General features: G+C 43.2%; 1 protein-coding gene across 1 annotated transcript in view; it reads left to right on the top strand.

Moving 5' to 3' along the window:
- Nucleotides 1-19,651, top strand: part of LOC110525094 (glutamate receptor ionotropic, delta-2) — a 644,456-nt gene that overhangs the window by 406,312 nt on the left and 218,493 nt on the right. Inside the window, 2 exon segments of the mRNA XM_090236958.1 lie at nt 10,850-10,903; nt 15,788-15,961. Coding sequence (XP_090093084.1) covers nt 10,850-10,903; nt 15,788-15,961 — 228 coding nt within the window.

The raw sequence follows: 19,651 nt of genomic DNA, 5'->3' as shown, positions 1-19,651 counted from the left end.
CACACACCCACACACACACATGCACACACACACATGCACACACACACGCACACTCCGTCTCTTCAGTGAAGCATAGCCCCATCTGTGCTCTGTGTGGCGAGCATGTTTCACATACCACTTCACACAAATACTGTGCTGGAAGTCAGCAGGATCATCATGAAAACATAGCAGGCAGTAAACTTGCAAGTCATCAGAGAGAGATTGCGGGGGAGATAAAGAGAGAAGGGTGGTGGGAGAGAGAGGGGGATGAGTGGGAGAGAGATATAGAGAGGGTGGATGGGAGAGAGAGAGAGGGGGAGATAGAGAGAGAGAGCGGGAGAGAGTTAGAGACCAGGAGAGAGAGAGAGCGGGAGAGAGTGAGAGAGCGGGAGAGAGAGAGAGAGAGAAAGGGAGAGAGAGAGAGAGACTAGGGAGCAGGGCAGAAATAGAGTTCAGAAATAAATGACCAGTCAGTGAGTCTGGGCCAGGGCTGTAAATAGTTCCTATCATGTCTGGCACAGAGATGGGCTTCCAGTGTCATCATGGCCCTCACCGATGACACCCACTTGGTTGTCATGGTTACTACCCGGCTGAGTGACCAATGGACAGAGTGGAGCGAGGAAGAGAGAGAAAGAAAGAGGGAGGGAGGGAGACCATGATTGACAAGTGGTAGTAAGAGAAAGAGAGAGGGATTGGAGAGGGAGACAGAGAGGGGGTGACAGAGAAAGAGAGAGGGAGACAGAGAGGGGGTGACAGAGAAATAGAGAGGGAGACAGAGAAAGAGAGAGGGATTGGAGAGGGAGACAGAGAAAGAGAGAGGGAGAGAGAGGGGGTGACAAAGAAAGAGAGAGGGATTGGAGAGGGAGACAGAGAAAGAGAAAGAGAGAGGGATTGGAGAGGGAGACAGAGAGGGGTGATAGAGAAAGAGAGAGGGATTGGAGAGGGAGACAGAGAAAGAGAGAGGGATTGAAGAGGGAGACAGATAGGGGGTGACAGAGAAAGAGAGAGGGATTGGAGAGGGAGACAGAGAAAGAGAGAGGGATTGGAGGGGGAGACAGAGGGAGAGAACAGATAGAGTGACAGGAGGAGAGTGAAAAACCTCTCCCTCTCTGTTTGCCTTATCTCACTGCCTCAGTCCAATTGACAGGTTGTTTTATGGGACTTGTCTGCAGTGTAATGATGAAGTTTTATTGAGTCTTTGTAGGAGATTAAAACACTATTAACGCTCCGCTGTCATACTCTCCAGCTGTTGCTTTTGTTTATGACTAAAGTGTTTTATGACACCCCTGCTTTAGTCACCTAGACAATTAGGTTGAATTAAATACATTGAGCAACATGTGGTGCTGCCGGTGAAGAGGAAGACTGGTCCTTGTAGATGGGAGAGTGATGGAGGTGTGTGGAAGGAGGAGAGGAAGACGTGTCCTTGTAGATGGGAGATGTGTGGAAGGAGGAGAGGAAGACTTGTCCTTGTAGATGGGAGAGTGATGGAGGTGTGTGGAAGGAGGAGAGGAAGACTTGTCCTTGTAGATGGGAGAGTGATGGAGGTGTGTGGAAGGAGGAGAGGAAGACTTGTCCTTGTAGATGGGAGATGTGTGGAAGGAGGAGAGGAAGACTTGTCCTTGTAGATGGGAGAGTGATGGAGGTGTGTGGAAGGAGGAGATGAAGACTTGTCCTTGTAGATGGGAGAGTGATGGATATGTGTGGAAGGAGGAGAGGAAGACTTGTCCTTGTAGATGGGAGAGTGATGGAGATGTGTGGAAGGAGTAGAGGAAGACTTGTCCTTGTAGATGGGAGAGTGATGGAGATGTGTGGAAGGAGGAGAGGAAGACTTGTCCTTGTAGATGGGAGAGTGATGGAGATGTGTGGAAGGAGGAGAGGAAGACTTGTCCTTGTAGATGGGAGATGTGTGGAAGGAGGAGAGGAAGACTTGTCCTTGTAGATGGGAGAGTGATGGAGGTGTGTGGAAGGAGGAGAGGAAGACTTGTCCTTGTAGATGGGAGAGTGATGGAGATGTGTGGAAGGAGGAGAGGAAGACTTGTCCTTGTAGATGGGAGAGTGATGGAGGTGTGTGGAAGGAGGAGAGGAAGACTTGTCCTTGTAGATGGGAGATGTGTGGAAGGAGGAGAGGAAGACTTGTCCTTGTAGATGGGAGAGTGATGGAGGTGTGTGGAAGGAGGAGAGGAAGACTTGTCCTTGTAGATGGGAGAGTGATGGAGATGTGTGGAAGGAGGAGAGGAAGACTTGTCCTTGTAGATGGGAGATGTGTGGAAGGAGTAGAGGAAGACTTGTCCTTGTAGATGGGAGAGTGATGGAGGTGTGTGGAAGGAGGAGAGGAAGACTTGTCCTTGTAGATGGGAGAGTGATGGAGGTGTGTGGAAGGAGGAGAGGAAGACTTGTCCTTGTAGATGGGAGAGTGATGGAGATGTGTGGAAGGAGGAGAGGAAGACTTGTCCTTGTAGATGGGAGAGTGATGGAGATGTGTGGAAGGAGTAGAGGAAGACTTGTCCTTGTAGATGGGAGAGTGATGGAGATGTGTGGAAGGAGGAGAGGAAGACTTGTCCTTGTAGATGGGAGAGTGATGGAGATGTGTGGAAGGAGGAGAGGAAGACTTGTCCTTGTAGATGGGAGAGTGATGGAGATGTGTGGAAGGAGGAGAGGAAGACTTGTCCTTGTAGATGGGAGAGTGATGGAGGTGTGTGGAAGGAGGAGAGGAAGACTTGTCCTTGTAGATGGGAGAGTGATGGAGATGTGTGGAAGGAGGAGAGGAAGACTTGTCCTTGTAGATGGGAGATGTGTGGAAGGAGGAGAGGAAGACTTGTCCTTGTAGATGGGAGAGTGATGGAGATGTGTGGAAGGAAGAGAGGAAGAAGGGAACTGAGACATGTACAGAGAAGCTAGGGATCTGCTTGGGAGTGCAGAGCAGAGCAGAGCAGAGCAGAGAGAGATATACAGTGCCTTGCGAAAGTATTCGGCCCCCTTGAACTTTGCGACCTTTTGCCACATTTCAGGCTTCAAACATAAAGATATAAAACTGTGTTTTTTTGTGAAGAATCAACAACAAGTGGGACACAATCATGAAGTGGAACGACATTTATTGGATATTTCAAACTTTTTTAACAAATCAAAAACTGAAAAATTGGGCGTGCAAAATTATTCAGCCCCTTTACTTTCAGTGCAGCAAACTCTCTCCAGAAGTTCAGTGAGGATCTCTGAATGATCCAATGTTGACCTAAATGACTAATGATGATAAATACAATCCACCTGTGTGTAATCAAGTCTCCGTATAAATGCACCTGCACTGTGATAGTCTCAGAGGTCCGTTAAAAGCGCAGAGAGCATCATGAAGAACAAGGAACACACCAGGCAGGTCCGAGATACTGTTGTGAAGAAGTTTAAATCCGGATTTGGATACAAAAAGATTTCCCAAGCTTTAAACATCCCAAGGAGCACTGTGCAAGCGATAATATTGAAATGGAAGGAGTATCAGACCACTGCAAATCTACCAAGACCTGGCCGTCCCTCTAAACTTTCAGCTCATACAAGGAGAAGACTGATCAGAGATGCAGCCAAGAGGCCCATGATCACTCTGGATGAACTGCAGAGATCTACAGCTGAGGTGGGAGACTCTGTCCATAGGACAACAATCAGTTGTTTATTGCACAAATCTGGCCTTTATGGAAGAGTGGCAAGAAGAAAGCCATTTCTTAAAGATATCCATAAAAAGTGTTGTTTAAAGTTTGCCACAAGCCACCTGGGAGACACACCAAACATGTGGAAGAAGGTGCTCTGGTCAGATGAAACCAAAATTGAACTTTTTGGCAACAATGCAAAACGTTATGTTTGGCGTAAAAGCAACACAGCTCATCACACTGAACACACCATCCCCACTGTCAAACATGGTGGTGGCAGCATCATGGTTTGGGCCTGCTTTTCTTCAGCAGGGACAGGGAAGATGGTTAAAATTGATGGGAAGATGGATGGAGCCAAATACAGGACCATTCTGGAAGAAAACTTGATGGAGTCTGCAAAAGACCTAAGACTGGGACGGAGATTTGTCTTCCAACAAGACAATGATCCAAAACATAAAGCAAAATCTACAATGGAATGGTTCACATATCCAGGTGTTAGAATGGCCTAGTCAAAGTCCAGACCTGAATCCAATCGAGAATCTGTGGAAAGAACTGAAAACTGCTGTTCACAAATGCTCTCCATCCAACCTCACTGAGCTCGAGCTGTTTTGCAAGGAGGAATGGGAAAAAATGTCAGTCTCTCGATGTGCAAAACTGATAGAGACATACCCCAAGCGACTTAGAGCTGTAATCGCAGCAAAAGGTGGCACTACAAAGTATTAACTTAAGGGGGCTGAATAATTTTGCACGCCCAATTTTTCAGTTTTTGATTTGTTAAAAAAGTTTGAAATATCCAATAAATGTCGTTCCACTTCATGATTGTGTCCCACTTGTTGTTGATTCTTCACAAAAAAATACAGTTTTATATCTTTATGTTTGAAGCCTGAAATGTGGCTAAAGGTCGCAAAGTTCAAGGGGGCCGAATACTTTCGCAAGGCACTGTATATACAAAGACATGGCTACCCAAAGAGGAGTGTGTATGTGGTCACTGCACGACAGGGGAGGTAGAAACAAAGATGCACTTTCTCCTTTACTGTGATAAATATTCCTCAACAAGAGATTCATTATTCACAGAAATTACTACATTTATTCCTAATTTTAATTTATAAACCCAGAGGAAAAACAAAAAATTATCATAGGCAAAGGAGCAATGTCTCCTCTTGCAGCCAAATATGTATTTTCCTGCCATAGCCTAAGGGACACTAAATAATAACATCTGCATAGTAAATAGTAAATAAATTATTTTTAGTATGAGTGTTATTACTATTAGTGGTATTATTGTTGTCACTAGTATTATTATTATTATTTGTATTATTCTTCTTATTATCGTTGTTGTTGATTATTATTCCAAATGGTACATGTGGTACGGGTTGTAGGGGTGGGGGTGATGGTAATGAGAGCAGTTTAAATGATGGTGGTAGCAGTAGTAGTAATGATGATGGTAGTTGTAGTACTGATGTAATGGTGAGGATGACAATTAGTCAGTTATAAGTTAGTTATGATTTCATTTTCCATGTTTAGCCTTTTACATGTATTATTTTCCTACCATTGAATTTGGTTATTACTATTATTATTATTCTTTATTACAATGGGTATTGTATACATTGTTGCTTTGGCAATATTGACACAATGTTTTTCATGCCAATAAAGCAGCTTGAGAGGGAGCAAGAGACAGAGAGAGAGAGAGAGAGAGAGAGAGAGACAGAGAGAGAGAGAGAGAGAGATAGAGAGAGAGACAGAGAGAGAGACAGAGAGAGAGAGAGAGAGAGACAGAGAGAGAAATAGAGACAGTGAGAGAGAGACAGTGAGAGAGAGAGAGAGAGAGAGAGACAGTGAGAGAGAGAGAGAGAGAGAGGGAGACAGAGAGAGAGAGAGACAGAGAGAGAAATAGAGAAAGAGAGAGAGAGAGAGAGAGAGAGAGAGAGAGAGTGAGAGAGAGAGAGAGAGAGAGAGAGAGAGAGAGACAGAGAGAGAGAGAGAGAGAGAGATAGAGAGAGAGAGACAGAGAGAGAGAGAGAGAGAGAGAGAGAGACAGACAGACAGAAATGTCTTTAAACGCAGAACAAACAAGGTTAGAGCATAACTGAAAGGTCACCGGTTTGAATCCCAGAGCCAACAAGGTGAAATATCTGTCTCTGTTCCCTGGAGCAAGGCAGTAACCCCATTGCTCCAGGGGAGCCGGATAAGGGTGACCCTGGCCCTGACCCCACTCTCTACTGGTGTGTCAGGGGAAGTTGGGATATGAAGAAACACATTTTTATGTGTAACAGGACGAATTATAATAATGATTAATATTGTCATTATTGATGATGATGATGATGATGAGGAAGGCCCAAAAAATTGTCAAAGACTCCTGCCACCCTAGTCATAGTCTGTTCTCTTTGCTACCGCACGGCAAAGCGGTACCGGAGCGCCAAGTCTCAGCCCAAAAAGGCTCCTTAACAGCTTCTACCCCCAAGACATAAGACTGCTGAACAATTAATCAAATGGCTACCGGACTATTTACATTGACCCCCCCCCCCTTTTGTTTTTACATTGCTGCTACTCACTGTTTATTATCTATATATAGTCACTTTACCCCTACCTACATGTACTAACCAGTACCCCCCCACATTGACTTGTTATTGTTACTGCTACTCACTGTTTATTATCTATGCATAGTCACTTTACCCCTACCTACATGTACTAACCAGTACCCCCCCACATTGACTTGTTATTGTTACTGCTACTCACTGTTTATTATCTATGCATAGTCACTTTACCCCTACCTACATGTACTAACCAGTACCCCCCCACATTGACTTGTTATTGTTACTGCTACTCACTGTTTATTATCTATGCATAGTCACTTTACCCCTACCTACATGTACTAACCAGTACCCCCGCACATTGACTTGTTATTGTTACTGCTACTCACTGTTTATTATCTATGCATAGTCACTTTACCCCTACCTACATGTACTAACCAGTACCCCCGCACATTGACTTGTTATTGTTACTGCTACTCACTGTTTATTATCTATGCATAGTCACTTTACCCCTACCTACATGTACTAACCAGTACCCCCCCACATTGACTTGTTATTGTTACTGCTACTCACTGTTTATTATCTATGCATAGTCACTTTTCCCCTACCTACATGTACTAACCAGTACCCCCGCACATTGACTTGTTATTGTTACTGCTACTCACTGTTTATTATCTATGCATAGTCACTTTACCCCTACCTACATGTACTAACCAGTACCCCCCCACATTGACTTGTTATTGTTACTGCTACTCACTGTTTATTATCTATGCATAGTCACTTTACCCCTACCTACATGTACTAACCAGTACCCCCCCACATTGACTTGTTATTGTTACTGCTACTCACTGTTTATTATCTATGCATAGTCACTTTTCCCCTACCTACATGTACTAACCAGTACCCCCGCACATTGACTTGTTATTGTTACTGCTACTCACTGTTTATTATCTATGCATAGTCACTTTACCCCTACCTACATGTACTAACCAGTACCCCCGCACATTGACTTGTTATTGTTACTGCTACTCACTGTTTATTATCTATGCATAGTCACTTTACCCTTACCTACATGTACTAACCAGTACCCCCCCACATTGACTTGTTATTGTTACTGCTACTCACTGTTTATTATCTATGCATAGTCACTTTACCCCTACCTACATGTGCTAACCAGTACCCCCCCACATTGACTTGTTATTGTTACTGCTACTCACTGTTTATTATCTATGCATAGTCACTTTACCCCTACCTACATGTACTAACCAGTACCCCCCCACATTGACTTGTTATTGTTACTGCTACTCACTGTTTATTATCTATGCATAGTCACTTTACCCCTACCTACATGTACTAACCAGTACCCCCCCACATTGACTTGTTATTGTTACTGCTACTCACTGTTTATTATCTATGCATAGTCACTTTACCCCTACCTACATGTACTAACCAGTACCCCCCCACATTGACTTGTTATTGTTACTGCTACTCACTGTTTATTATCTATGCATAGTCACTTTACCCCTACCTACATGTACTAACCAGTACCCCCCCACATTGACTTGTTATTGTTACTGCTACTCACTGTTTATTATCTATGCATAGTCACTTTACCCCTACCTACATGTACTAACCAGTACCCCCCCACATTGACTTGTTATTGTTACTGCTACTCACTGTTTATTATCTATGCATAGTCACTTTACCCCTACCTACATGTACTAACCAGTACCCCCCCACATTGACTTGTTATTGTTACTGCTACTCACTGTTTATTATCTATGCATAGTCACTTTACCCCTACCTACATGTACTAACCAGTACCCCCCCACATTGACTTGTTATTGTTACTGCTACTCACTGTTTATTATCTATGCATAGTCACTTTACCCCTACCTACATGTACTAACCAGTACCCCCGCACATTGACTTGTTATTGTTACTGCTACTCACTGTTTATTATCTATGCATAGTCACTTTTCCCCTACCTACATGTACTAACCAGTACCCCCGCACATTGACTTGTTATTGTTACTGCTACTCACTGTTTATTATCTATGCATAGTCACTTTACCCCTACCTACATGTACTAACCAGTACCCCCCCACATTGACTTGTTATTGTTACTGCTACTCACTGTTTATTATCTATGCATAGTCACTTTTCCCCTACCTACATGTACTAACCAGTACCCCCCCACATTGACTTGTTATTGTTACTGCTACTCACTGTTTATTATCTATGCATAGTCACTTTACCCCTACCTACATGTACTAACCAGTACCCCCCCACATTGACTTGTTATTGTTACTGCTACTCACTGTTTATTATCTATGCATAGTCACTTTTCCCCTACCTACATGTACTAACCAGTACCCCCCCACATTGACTTGTTATTGTTACTGCTACTCACTGTTTATTATCTATGCATAGTCACTTTACCCCTACCTACATGTACTAACCAGTACCCCCCCACATTGACTTGTTATTGTTACTGCTACTCACTGTTTATTATCTATGCATAGTCACTTTACCCCTACCTACATGTACTAACCAGTACCCCCCCACATTGACTTGTTATTGTTACTGCTACTCACTGTTTATTATCAATGCATAGTCACTTTACCCCTACCTACATGTACTAACCAGTACCCCCGCACATTGACTTGTTATTGTTACTGCTACTCACTGTTTATTATCTATGCATAGTCACTTTTCCCCTACCTACATGTACTAACCAGTACCCCCCCACATTGACTTGTTACCGGTATCCCCTGTATATAGCCTCGTTCTTGTTATTTTATTTTTTATTTTCTATTTTATTTTTTACTTTAGTTGATTTGGTAAATATTTTCTTAACTCTTTCTTGAACTGCACTGTTGGTTAAGGGCTTGTAAGTGAGCATTTCATGGTAAGGTCTACCTGTTGTATTCGGCCCATGTGACAAATAAAGTTTGTTTTTATTTGATATATTATTGTTATTATTATTATGATTGTGTGTGTGTGTGTGTGTGTGTGTGTGTGTGTGTGTGTGTGTGTGTGTGTGTGTGTGTTTGTGGTGTGTGTGTGGTGTGTGTGTGTGTGTGTGTGTTTGTGGTGTGTGTGTGGTGTGTGTGTGTGTGTGTGTTTGTGGTGTGTGTGTGTGGTGTGTGTGTGCGTGTGTGAGAGAGAGAGAGGGAGAGGGTTTTGACATCAGTCTACATACAACACTCAGGATGCGCTACTCGCTCACCTGTAAACACACAATATATGTGTGTGCGTGTGTGTGTGTGTTTAAGTTTAAGTGCTCCCACAGCGATCCACCCTAATTTCTATCATTGTGTGTTTGCTTTACAGCAACTGTCATTTCTGCTCACTGGAATTACACAAATTATAGTGTTCGCTCGCTCCATTAGCTGCTCCATGATGCCAAAATATTATCGCTAGTTAAGAGTTGACATGGATACATATTTATGCTTGTTTGTATAAAGTATTCATGGGTTTTTCTCCCACCCACAGCATACTCCATGTTTTATGAGAGACTACAGCATTTCCATATAGCATGATCCACCCAGCTGTCTCATGATGTCCATAAAATGAGGGTCTCTATTCAGTGTGTATCACTGAAGCATTACAGATTGTGTGTCTCTGTTCTGTGTGTATCACTGAAGCATTACAGATTGTGTGTCTCTGTTCAGTGTGTATCACTGAAGCATTACAGATTGTGTGTCTCTGTTCAGTGTGTATCACTGAAGCCTTACAGATTGTGTGTCTCTGTTCTGTGTGTATCACTGAAGCATTACAGATTGTGTGTCTCTGTTCAGTGTGTATCACTGAAGCCTTACAGATTGTGTGTCTCTGTTCAGTGTGTATCACTGAAGCCTTACAGATTGTGTGTATCTGTTCAGTGTGTATCACTGAAGCATTAGAGATTGTTTGTCTCTGTTCAGTGTGTATCACTGAAGCATTACAGATTGTGTGTCTCTGTTCAGTGTGTATCACTGAAGCATTACAGATTGTGTGTCTCTGTTCTGTGTGTATCACTGAAGCATTAGAGATTGTGTGTCTCTGTTCCGTGTGTATCACTGAAGCATTACAGATTGTGTGTCTCTGTTCAGTGTGTATCACTGAAGCATTACAGATTGTGTGTCTCTGTTCAGTGTGTATCACTGAAGCATTACAGATGGTGTGTCTCTGTTCCGTGTGTATCACTGAAGCATTACAGATGGTGTGTCTCTGTTCAGTGTGTATCACTGAAGCCTTGCAGATTGTGTGTCTCTGTTCAGTGTGTATCACTGAAGCATTACAGATTGTGTGTCTCTGTTCCGTGTGTATCACTGAAGCATTACAGATTGTGTGTCTCTGTTCAGTGTGTATCATTACAGATTGCGTGATAGAGATGTAAAGGACATATGCAGTGTTTACCGTGTATACTGTCTGCTAACGCGGGACCATTGCCTTTAACTTCCAATCCCACTGTAACGCTGAACTTTCCCGTGGGTTAAATAGCTTGACAGCTTTCATGACTGCAGTCTACTTACAGTCAGAGGCGTCAGAAAGGGAACACAGTCAAAAGCATTTGCTTTAAAGTGGATAATTGCACCATCAGATGCCATATTTAAGAAATGTATAATATTACTCAGGCTGGTCAATCCTGACAAAATATGTATTGAATTCCTGAATATATATTCTAATCGGTTTTTCTTCTTCTCTCTCTATCGTTGTGTTTTTCAGGTTGTGGAGACGAATCTCATGGCATTCGACTGTCACTGGATCAGCATCAATGAGGTCAGTGTGGAGGCAGCCAAGGCTACAGTGTGGCATGCTGGGTTGTGGTGTTGTTGTTGTGTTTGGGGTGGGTATGCTTATAGCTGTTTGCCGAGGTAACAGTAGGGGGTACTGCAGAACACTGGGGGGGGGATCACAAATACCCTCAAAATGAACACAATTTGTGTATCACAAATACCCTCAAAATGAACACAAACAAAGACACACACATAAATTAACATGTTTCATGTTGAAAGGACAGGTTTGATCTTTAGTATGAATGAGAGATGATGGCTATAATGATGTTCCTTTATCTACAACTCACCCCACTGAAGTTCGGATTGAAAAGCAGAGCGTTCATAACTGACAGTCCTATATCTGGGGACGTATAACTGACCCTCTATATCTGGGGACGTATAACTGACCCTCTATATCTGGGGACGTATAACTGACCCTCTATATCTGGGGACGTATAACTGACCCTCTATATCTGGGGACGTATACCTGACCCTCTATATCTGGGGACGTATAACTGACCCTCTATATCTGGGGACGTATAACTGACCCTCTATATCTGGGGACGTACAACTGACCCTCTATATCTGGGGACGTATAACTGACCCTCTATATCTGGGGACGTATAACTGACCCTCTATATCTGGGGACGTATAACTGACCCTCTATATCTGGGGACGTATAACTGACCCTCTATATCTGGGGACGTATAACTGACCCTCTATATCTGGGGACGTATAACTGACCCTCTATATCTGGGGACGTATACCTGACCCTCTATATCTGGGGACGTATAACTGACCCTCTATATCTGGGGACGTATAACTGACCCTCTATATCTGGGGACGTATAACTGACCCTCTATATCTGGGGACGTATAACTGACCCTCTATATCTGGGGACGTATAACTGACCCTCTATATCTGGGGACGTATACCTGACCCTCTATATCTGGGGACGTATAACTGACCCTCTATATCTGGGGACGTATAACTGACCCTCTATATCTGGGGACGTACAACTGACCCTCTATATCTGGGGACGTATAACTGACCCTCTATATCTGGGGACGTATAACTGACCCTCTATATCTGGGGACGTATAACTGACCCTCTATATCTGGGGACGTATGGCATGAAGACAGACTGGAACAGTCTGCCTTCTCTCTCTCTCTCTCTCTCTCGCCCTTTCCTTCCATGCCTCCCTGCTTGGCTTGTTCCACATGGCGGGGTGAATGAGCACAAATGCCAACACACTGATCCAAATGAATACTGGCAAGTGAGGAAAAAAATAATACCACTTCAAGAGAAATTGAAATGGGGTCCGCCGAGACGGAGGGATGTTTTTCCACGCTCTTCCTCAATAAGAGCAGGATGGATTTGGGGCTGCTGGGGGATGGTCCCCTGTAGTTACCAGGATAGGTTTGAGGGAACTAGAGGGTGCATCCTAATAATATATCTCTCGTTCACTACTTCCCACAACTCTAATAGCAGTGGATTTGTTGGGACATGGTGGGGGTTTCATGTACCTGTCATATCCTTTCAAATCAGTGACGGGAAGTAGACAGTGTACACTTTTGTGAGAAAAGAGAGATAATTGGGACATAGCCAGACATTCACAGTCCCTGCATGGGGTGGTCTTGCTGACTCGTGTTAAAAGACCAACCTGAATACAGTAGGTTGACGTGTGAATCGGCACAGCGTCACTCTCAGAATACAAAGATGCCATGGATAGGAATTCAAAACTAAAGAATATGCCAGTAATACCAGAACTATACTAGACTGTTGGCATTACTTTAATTCAGACTGAAGAGCATAGAAAGCAGCTTAAACTTATTCAGAAATATATTAGGTGACATTGTTGTCTTGAACCTACAGATGTAGGATCTTAATTTGAGCCAGTTTGCTACAGACGAACGATCAAACAGACAAGGGTAATCCTTATTCTTCTGGAAAATGTTATCCCAAGCGGGGGACTTCTGTCCGCCATTAATTCCACATTTGTTTCACATTTTTGCTGTGCCGCCAGGTGTTATGGGGATAGCAAAGGATGCATGTGATTGGGACATGCCAATTTTGACATCCTTCCTAGAAATTCTGCCTCATAAGGCAGCATCCTTAGTATTACCAGTTGCCTCGTTAAACCATCAATACACACTGAATTCACCTGCACAGCTGGTCTTAATTGCAACCATTATTGGTCACCTCATTACCGCTCTCTAGAAGATGCTTGCAACCAAAGTGAACCCTGGACTGAAATGTGTAACTACATCAAGTCAATCAGGGGATTGAGTTGTTCATGCCAGAAGGATGTGGGCTGGAACCGAGCCCATGCGGTAGACCTATATTTTCACCCTAAAGGCAGCAGCCCTAACTGCTAGACCACCCCATGATTGATCTCAAGTTTGACAGTTCATTCGTAACCTTAATATGCAGGAGACTCTTGTATGCCTTAGCCTAGTGGAGACCAATATCTATCTTGTGTTTTTAAGATATATAAAATGATGGTTGTTGATGTGTACGGCTGCATTTCAGATACGTTCTTGTAAATGTTTGGGTTGCAGTAATAGGCTTAGCGTTTGAGCGAACAAGAGAGAACATCATTTTGATAGCAAGCCCTGATTCCCATGATTCGACTGCCCGGCATGGAGAGAAAGAGAACTGCTCAAGTTAAGATCTGACATCTGAACAAGTTTGCTACAAGTTCCTGCAACAACAGGATGATCAAATTAAGATACGGCATCTGTAATCGCTTTGGTCTATTCAGAGAAGAACCCGCTCTCCTATTTTAAATGTCAATCGCCTTAGCATTTGTCCAAAAGTATCACACGTCAAGTTAAATTACATTCTCCTTGCCATGCGGACTCCTAGTCACGGCTGATATGTCATGTAATCTAGACAGAAAGTTTGACAGAAAACAAGTCGGGGCAAATCCCTGACCCTAATTAAGCTTTAACCACCGAGTCCCCCAGAGGGACCACAGTCATGTCCCAATAATTTACACTGACGACATGCCAAGTGCTTTTAGTACATGTCCACTGAAAGTCAAATGAGTTGACGTTTGTCAATTGGTACGTACCAGCACTTTGGAGGAGTTTGTACTCCTGCTAATAAAAACGTGTAAAAAACAAATGCCTCCCTGACAGTATTTATTTTCTGGCCCTTGACCACGCTATGCTCGGGGAACGGCAAAGATGTTTTTGGCAGCAACTTTCTTAGCACTTTTCTGTGTTTATTCCGCTTTTTGTCAGAGCTTAGCGAGATAATCCCCTTCCTCGTTTTACCGGGGGGACATGTTTGGGCTGTTGCCTATTACAAAGAGACCAGAATTTGACACATCACGTTGCTAAATCGTTTGAAACTAGATTGGCTGTTCCTCTGTTGGCAGACAGGTGTATCGTTGCGTTCTGTTTGGATGTGGAGAATGGCCACCAGAGCAGTGATATTAGTGAACGCGGTCACCATCACCAATGTCATGCAGAGGAAACATGTGCAAATAAAAATCAGCCAGCCAGAACAGCTTGGTGGAGTTTTGGAGCTACCTTCACCAGGGACGTTCCGACGTCTGCATTCATTAAATCATCAGACCCTGCTCCCCGCGCTCTGCATGTCCGGTCTAAAAAGAGGGAGATGTCTTTAGGCTAAAATTAGCAAGGTTCCACAAGGACGAACACATGCACATGCGCTCTCTCTCTTCTATGCACCTCACTCACTCCCCTCTCATGTGATCATGTGATCAAATGAATAATGGCTAGATGCACGAGGCACAAGTGCTTTCTTAACACAATATGGAAATAGTATAATAAATGCAATTTATCGTATGAATTGATCCATGACATATTGATGATTACATTTACATTTTAGTCATTTAGAAGACACTCTTCTCCGCAGTGACTTACAGGAGCAATTAGGGTTAAGTGCTTTGCTCAAGAGAACATACTTTTCACCTTTTGGTTACTGGCCCAATGCATCCAATGCTTTTAACCGCTAGGCTTCCTGCCGCCAAACTTACTATAGGATTACTATAGGATTACTATAAGCTTACTATACGATTACAATAGGATTACTATACGATTACTATAGGATTACTAAACAATTACTATAGGATTACTATACAATTACTATAGGATTACTATACGATTACTTATACGATTATTATAAGCTTACTATACGATTACAATAGGATTACTGTACGATTACTATACGATTACTATACAATTACCATAGGATTACTATACGATTACTATACAATTACTATACAATTACTATACAATTACTATAGGATGACTATACAACTACTATAGGATTACTATACAATTACTATAGGATTACTATAGGATGACTATACAACTACTATAGGATTACTATACAATTACTATAGGATTACTATAAGCTTACAATACGATTACAATAGGATTACTATACAATTTCTATACGATTACTATAGGATTACTATGAAATAACTATAGGATTACTATACGCTTACTATACAATAACTATAGGATTACTATACGCTTACTATACAATTACTATAGGATTACTATACGATTTCTATATGATTACTATACGATTAGTGCAGTATATGATTACAATAAATCCCTTTATATCAGTTGTGTATTTGTTTATACGGCAAATAATTGGTTTCCCTCTGTTCTTCTGAACACACTTTTTCCTGTGGTGTCTGTCTGTCTGTCTGTCTGTCTGTCTGTCTGTCTGTCTGTCTGTCTGTCTGTCTGTCTGTCTGTCTGTCTGTGTGTTTGTGTGTGTGTGTGTGTGTGTGTGTGTGTGTGTGTGTGTGTGTGTGTGTGTGTGTGTGTGTGTGTGTGTGTGTGTGTGTGTGTGTGTGTGTGTGTGTGTGTGTGTGTGTGTGTGACTCTTTGGGATCCTGCAGGAAATCTCAGACCAGGACGTCCAAGAACTGGTGATGAAGTCAATTGGGCGTCTGACCCTGATCAGGCAGACCTTCCCCCTGCCCCAGAACACCAGCCAGCGCTGTGTCAAGCACAACCACCGCATCAACACCTCCCTCTGCGACCCCAAGGACCCCAAAGCTCAGACACTGGAGGTAACACACACCACACCAAGGGTGTCCCCTGAATGGCTCCCTTTTGATGATATAGTCTACTACTTTAGACCAGAGCCCTGTCAAAAGTAGTTCACTTCATAGGGAATATGGTGTCATTGTCCCCTCATTACCCCCTTTGCCACCCCTCCTTTTCCTCCAATTTCACAACTTCAAATGATCTCAAAGTTGTTGATGGCACCAACGTTGTCGCCCTGTGCCCCCAGGCTTGTGTTGTCTTCCCGGCTTTGTAATTCATTTTTGGAGAAGTAGGCCCACAATTTGTTTGTATCAAACATCATAATTCATTGCAATATTATCATGGAAATGTGGCACATCATTTCTTTGTCGTTATAAAAATAAAATGTGTCCCTGGGCAGCAATATTGTGTCTATAATTATTGTTGAACATCAAGCCTTCAAATACAACAAATGCAGGGAGGAAAAGAACATTGTACCTAGGGTTTTATATTTTCACCTAATTTTAAACATTTTCCTTCCAGGGAATAAATCACTTTTCTCCCCGGTAAGCCGGTATTTCCCGCCAAAACCGGAAGTGTCATTCATATAAAACCAGTTGGGCAACATTATTATACATAATAATAATTCATTATAATTCGTCGTCATTCATTATCACTCATTATCATTCATCAGTATTCATTATCGTTCATTATCATCATTAGCATTCGTCGTCGTTCATTATCGTTCATGATCGTTCGCCATCATGCATTATCATTCGTCGTCATTCAGCATAATTCATTATCATTCTCCATCATTCATTATCATTTGTTATCATTCATTATCATCCGCCGTCCTTCATTATCATTCATTATCATTCATCATCATTCATTAGCATTCGTCGTCATTCATTATCGTTCATTATCGTTCGCCATCATGCATTATCATTCGTCGTCATTCAGCATAATTCATTATCATTCTCCATCATTCATTATCATTTGTTATCATTCATTATCATCCGCCGTCCTTCATTATCATCCATTATCATTCATCATCATTCATTATCATTCGTCATCATTCATTATCATTCGTCATCATTCATTATCATTCACCATCATTCATTATCATGAATTATCATTCATTATCGTTCGTCATCATTCATTATCATTCATTATCATTCGTCATCATTAGTTCGCCTACTTTAGCCTGAAAATGTATGGTAGTCTATTTCTAGAGCTCAGTGTCTTGTTTTTTAAAATGTTTATGCCTATTTATGTCGGAGTTTTGAAACAGACTGAATCACTTAGGCAACAATTGTTTTAACAATTGGTCAAAACGCATAAGCTAGCCTACATCATATCCCAAATATAGCCACTGTCACATATACACCGGGATTCAGGGAGCAGGTGTAGCAGACGAGTTTAGTAATGAAGAATGCAGATGAACAAAACAAGAGAAGCGTACAGAACGTGAAGGAAAACAAACCAACACTGTCTGATGACTGAGGCCACTGAGAGCTACATAAAGGGAAGGTCATCCAGGTGATGATGAAGTCCAGGTGTGCGTAATGATGGATACCAGGTGCGCGTAATGATGGATGCCAGGTGTGCGTAATGATGGATGCCAGGGCCGGTGGTTAGTAGACCGGCGACGTGGAGCGCTGGAGAAGGGGAGCGGGAGAAGGCGTGAAAATAAATAAAACTTGAGCCTTCTGGCGTCACAAACTTGGACTAGGTCTACATAATAACATTAAATAAATAACTCCAACCTAGCCTAACAAATCTAGCATGAAGAGAGCCACACAAACTGAGGTTATGGGCTACAGTCTTATAAAAAAGGGCCCCAAAAGGGTTCTTCAGCTGTTCCTTTTTGGTTTCAGGTCTAATGTTTTTGGGTACTATGTAGAACATACCACTCTGCATACCACTGCTGTCTTGCTTCTGAAGCTAAGCAGGGTTGGTCCTGGTCAGTTTCTGGATGGGAGACCAGATGCTGCTGGAAGTGGTGTTGGAGGGCCAGTAGGATGCACTCTTTCCTCTGGTCTAAAAAAATATCCCAATGCCCCAGGGCAGTGATTGGGGACACTGCCCTGTGTAGGGTGCCGTCTTTCGGATGGGATGTTAAACGGGTGTCCTGACCCTCTGAGGTCATTAAAGATCCCATGGCACTTATCGTAAGAGTAGGGGTGTTAACCCCGGTGTCCTGGCTAAATTCCCAATCTGGCCCTCAAACCATCAAGGTCACCTAATAATCCCCAGTTTACAATTGGCTCATTAATCCCCCTCCTCTCCCCTGTAACTATTCCCCAGGTCGTTGCTGTAAATGAGAACATGTTCTCAATCAATTTACCTGGTAAAATAACAGATAAATAAATAAAAAAGTAAAGTGTTTTACATGGAACCAAAAAGGGTTCCTTAAAGGGTTCTAGTATGGGGACTGCCGAAGAACCCTTTTAGGTTCTAGATATTACGTTTTTTTCTAGGAATGTACATATCAAATAACCTGGCACCCTGTAGCAAACAAACCTACCCATAATGCACATATATAGGCCCTACCTGTTCAACTGTTATTCTTTCTTCTGAAGTGGGCTCTCAAAAACCACAGTGCCCTCTGCACTCAGGCGGATCCTGATCTTGATATAAATTGTCCGCCGACTAAAAAAAGGCTTGCCTGACCTCTGTGGTGTCCTGGATGGTGTCCTGGATGATGTCCTGGAAGGTGTCCTGGAAAATGTCCTGGATGGTATCATGGATGGTGGTCTGGATGGTGTCATGGATGATGGCCTGGATGGTGTCATGGATGATGGCCTGGATGGTATCATGGATGATGGCCTGGAAGGTATCATGGATGATGGCCTGGATGGTATCATGGATGATGGCCTGGATGGTATCATGGATGATGGCCTGGATGGTATCATGGATGGTGTCCTGGATGGTGTCCTGGATGATGTCCTGGAAGGTGTCCTGGAAAATGTCCTGGATGGTATCATGGATGGTGGTCTGGATGGTGTCATGGATGATGGCCTGGATGGTGTCATGGATGATGGCCTGGATGGTATCATAGATGATGGCCTGGATGGTATCATGGATGATGGCCTGGATGGTATCATGGATGATGGCCTGGATGGTATCATGGATGATGGCCTGGATGGTGGCCTGGATAATGTCCTGGATAGTGTCCTTGAAGGTGACCCGGATGGTGGCCTGGATGGTGTCATTGTAGGTGACCTGGAATTTGGCCTGGATGGTGTCATTGTAGGTGGCCTGGATGGTGTCGTGGATGGTGGCCTGGATGGTTGCCTGGATGATGGCCTGCATGCTATCCTTGAAGGTGCACTGGAAGGTGGCCTGGATGGTGTCATGGATGATGGCCTGGATGGTGTCATGGACGGTGACTTGGATGGTGTCATGGATGGGGACCTGGATGGTGACTTGGATGGTGTTCTAGATGGTGTCCTTGAAGGTGACCTGGATGGTGGCCTTGATGGCGAGTGCCTCAAACAGGTGCAGGTAACTGTTGGTTGCGGCTTCAAACAGGAAGAACTCCTTATAGAGGATTTTCAGGAGGTTGGATTCCTGTTGGTTGATGGCTTGCTGCAACATTGTTGACGAGTTTGGTGTTGCTTGCACATCTTTTGCAGCACCTTCATCCTCTGTGCTGCTCTCCTCTTCCTCGAATAGTCGTTTGACGAGGCCCTTGCCATCCTCAATAACATGGCCCTTCTCAACAGCATGGC

This window comes from Oncorhynchus mykiss, chromosome 6, assembly GCF_057628025.1.
Source record: "Oncorhynchus mykiss isolate SJ-2025 chromosome 6, ASM5762802v1, whole genome shotgun sequence".
NCBI lineage: Eukaryota > Metazoa > Chordata > Actinopteri > Salmoniformes > Salmonidae > Oncorhynchus > Oncorhynchus mykiss.
This window is presented reverse-complemented; position numbering and strand designations above follow the sequence as displayed.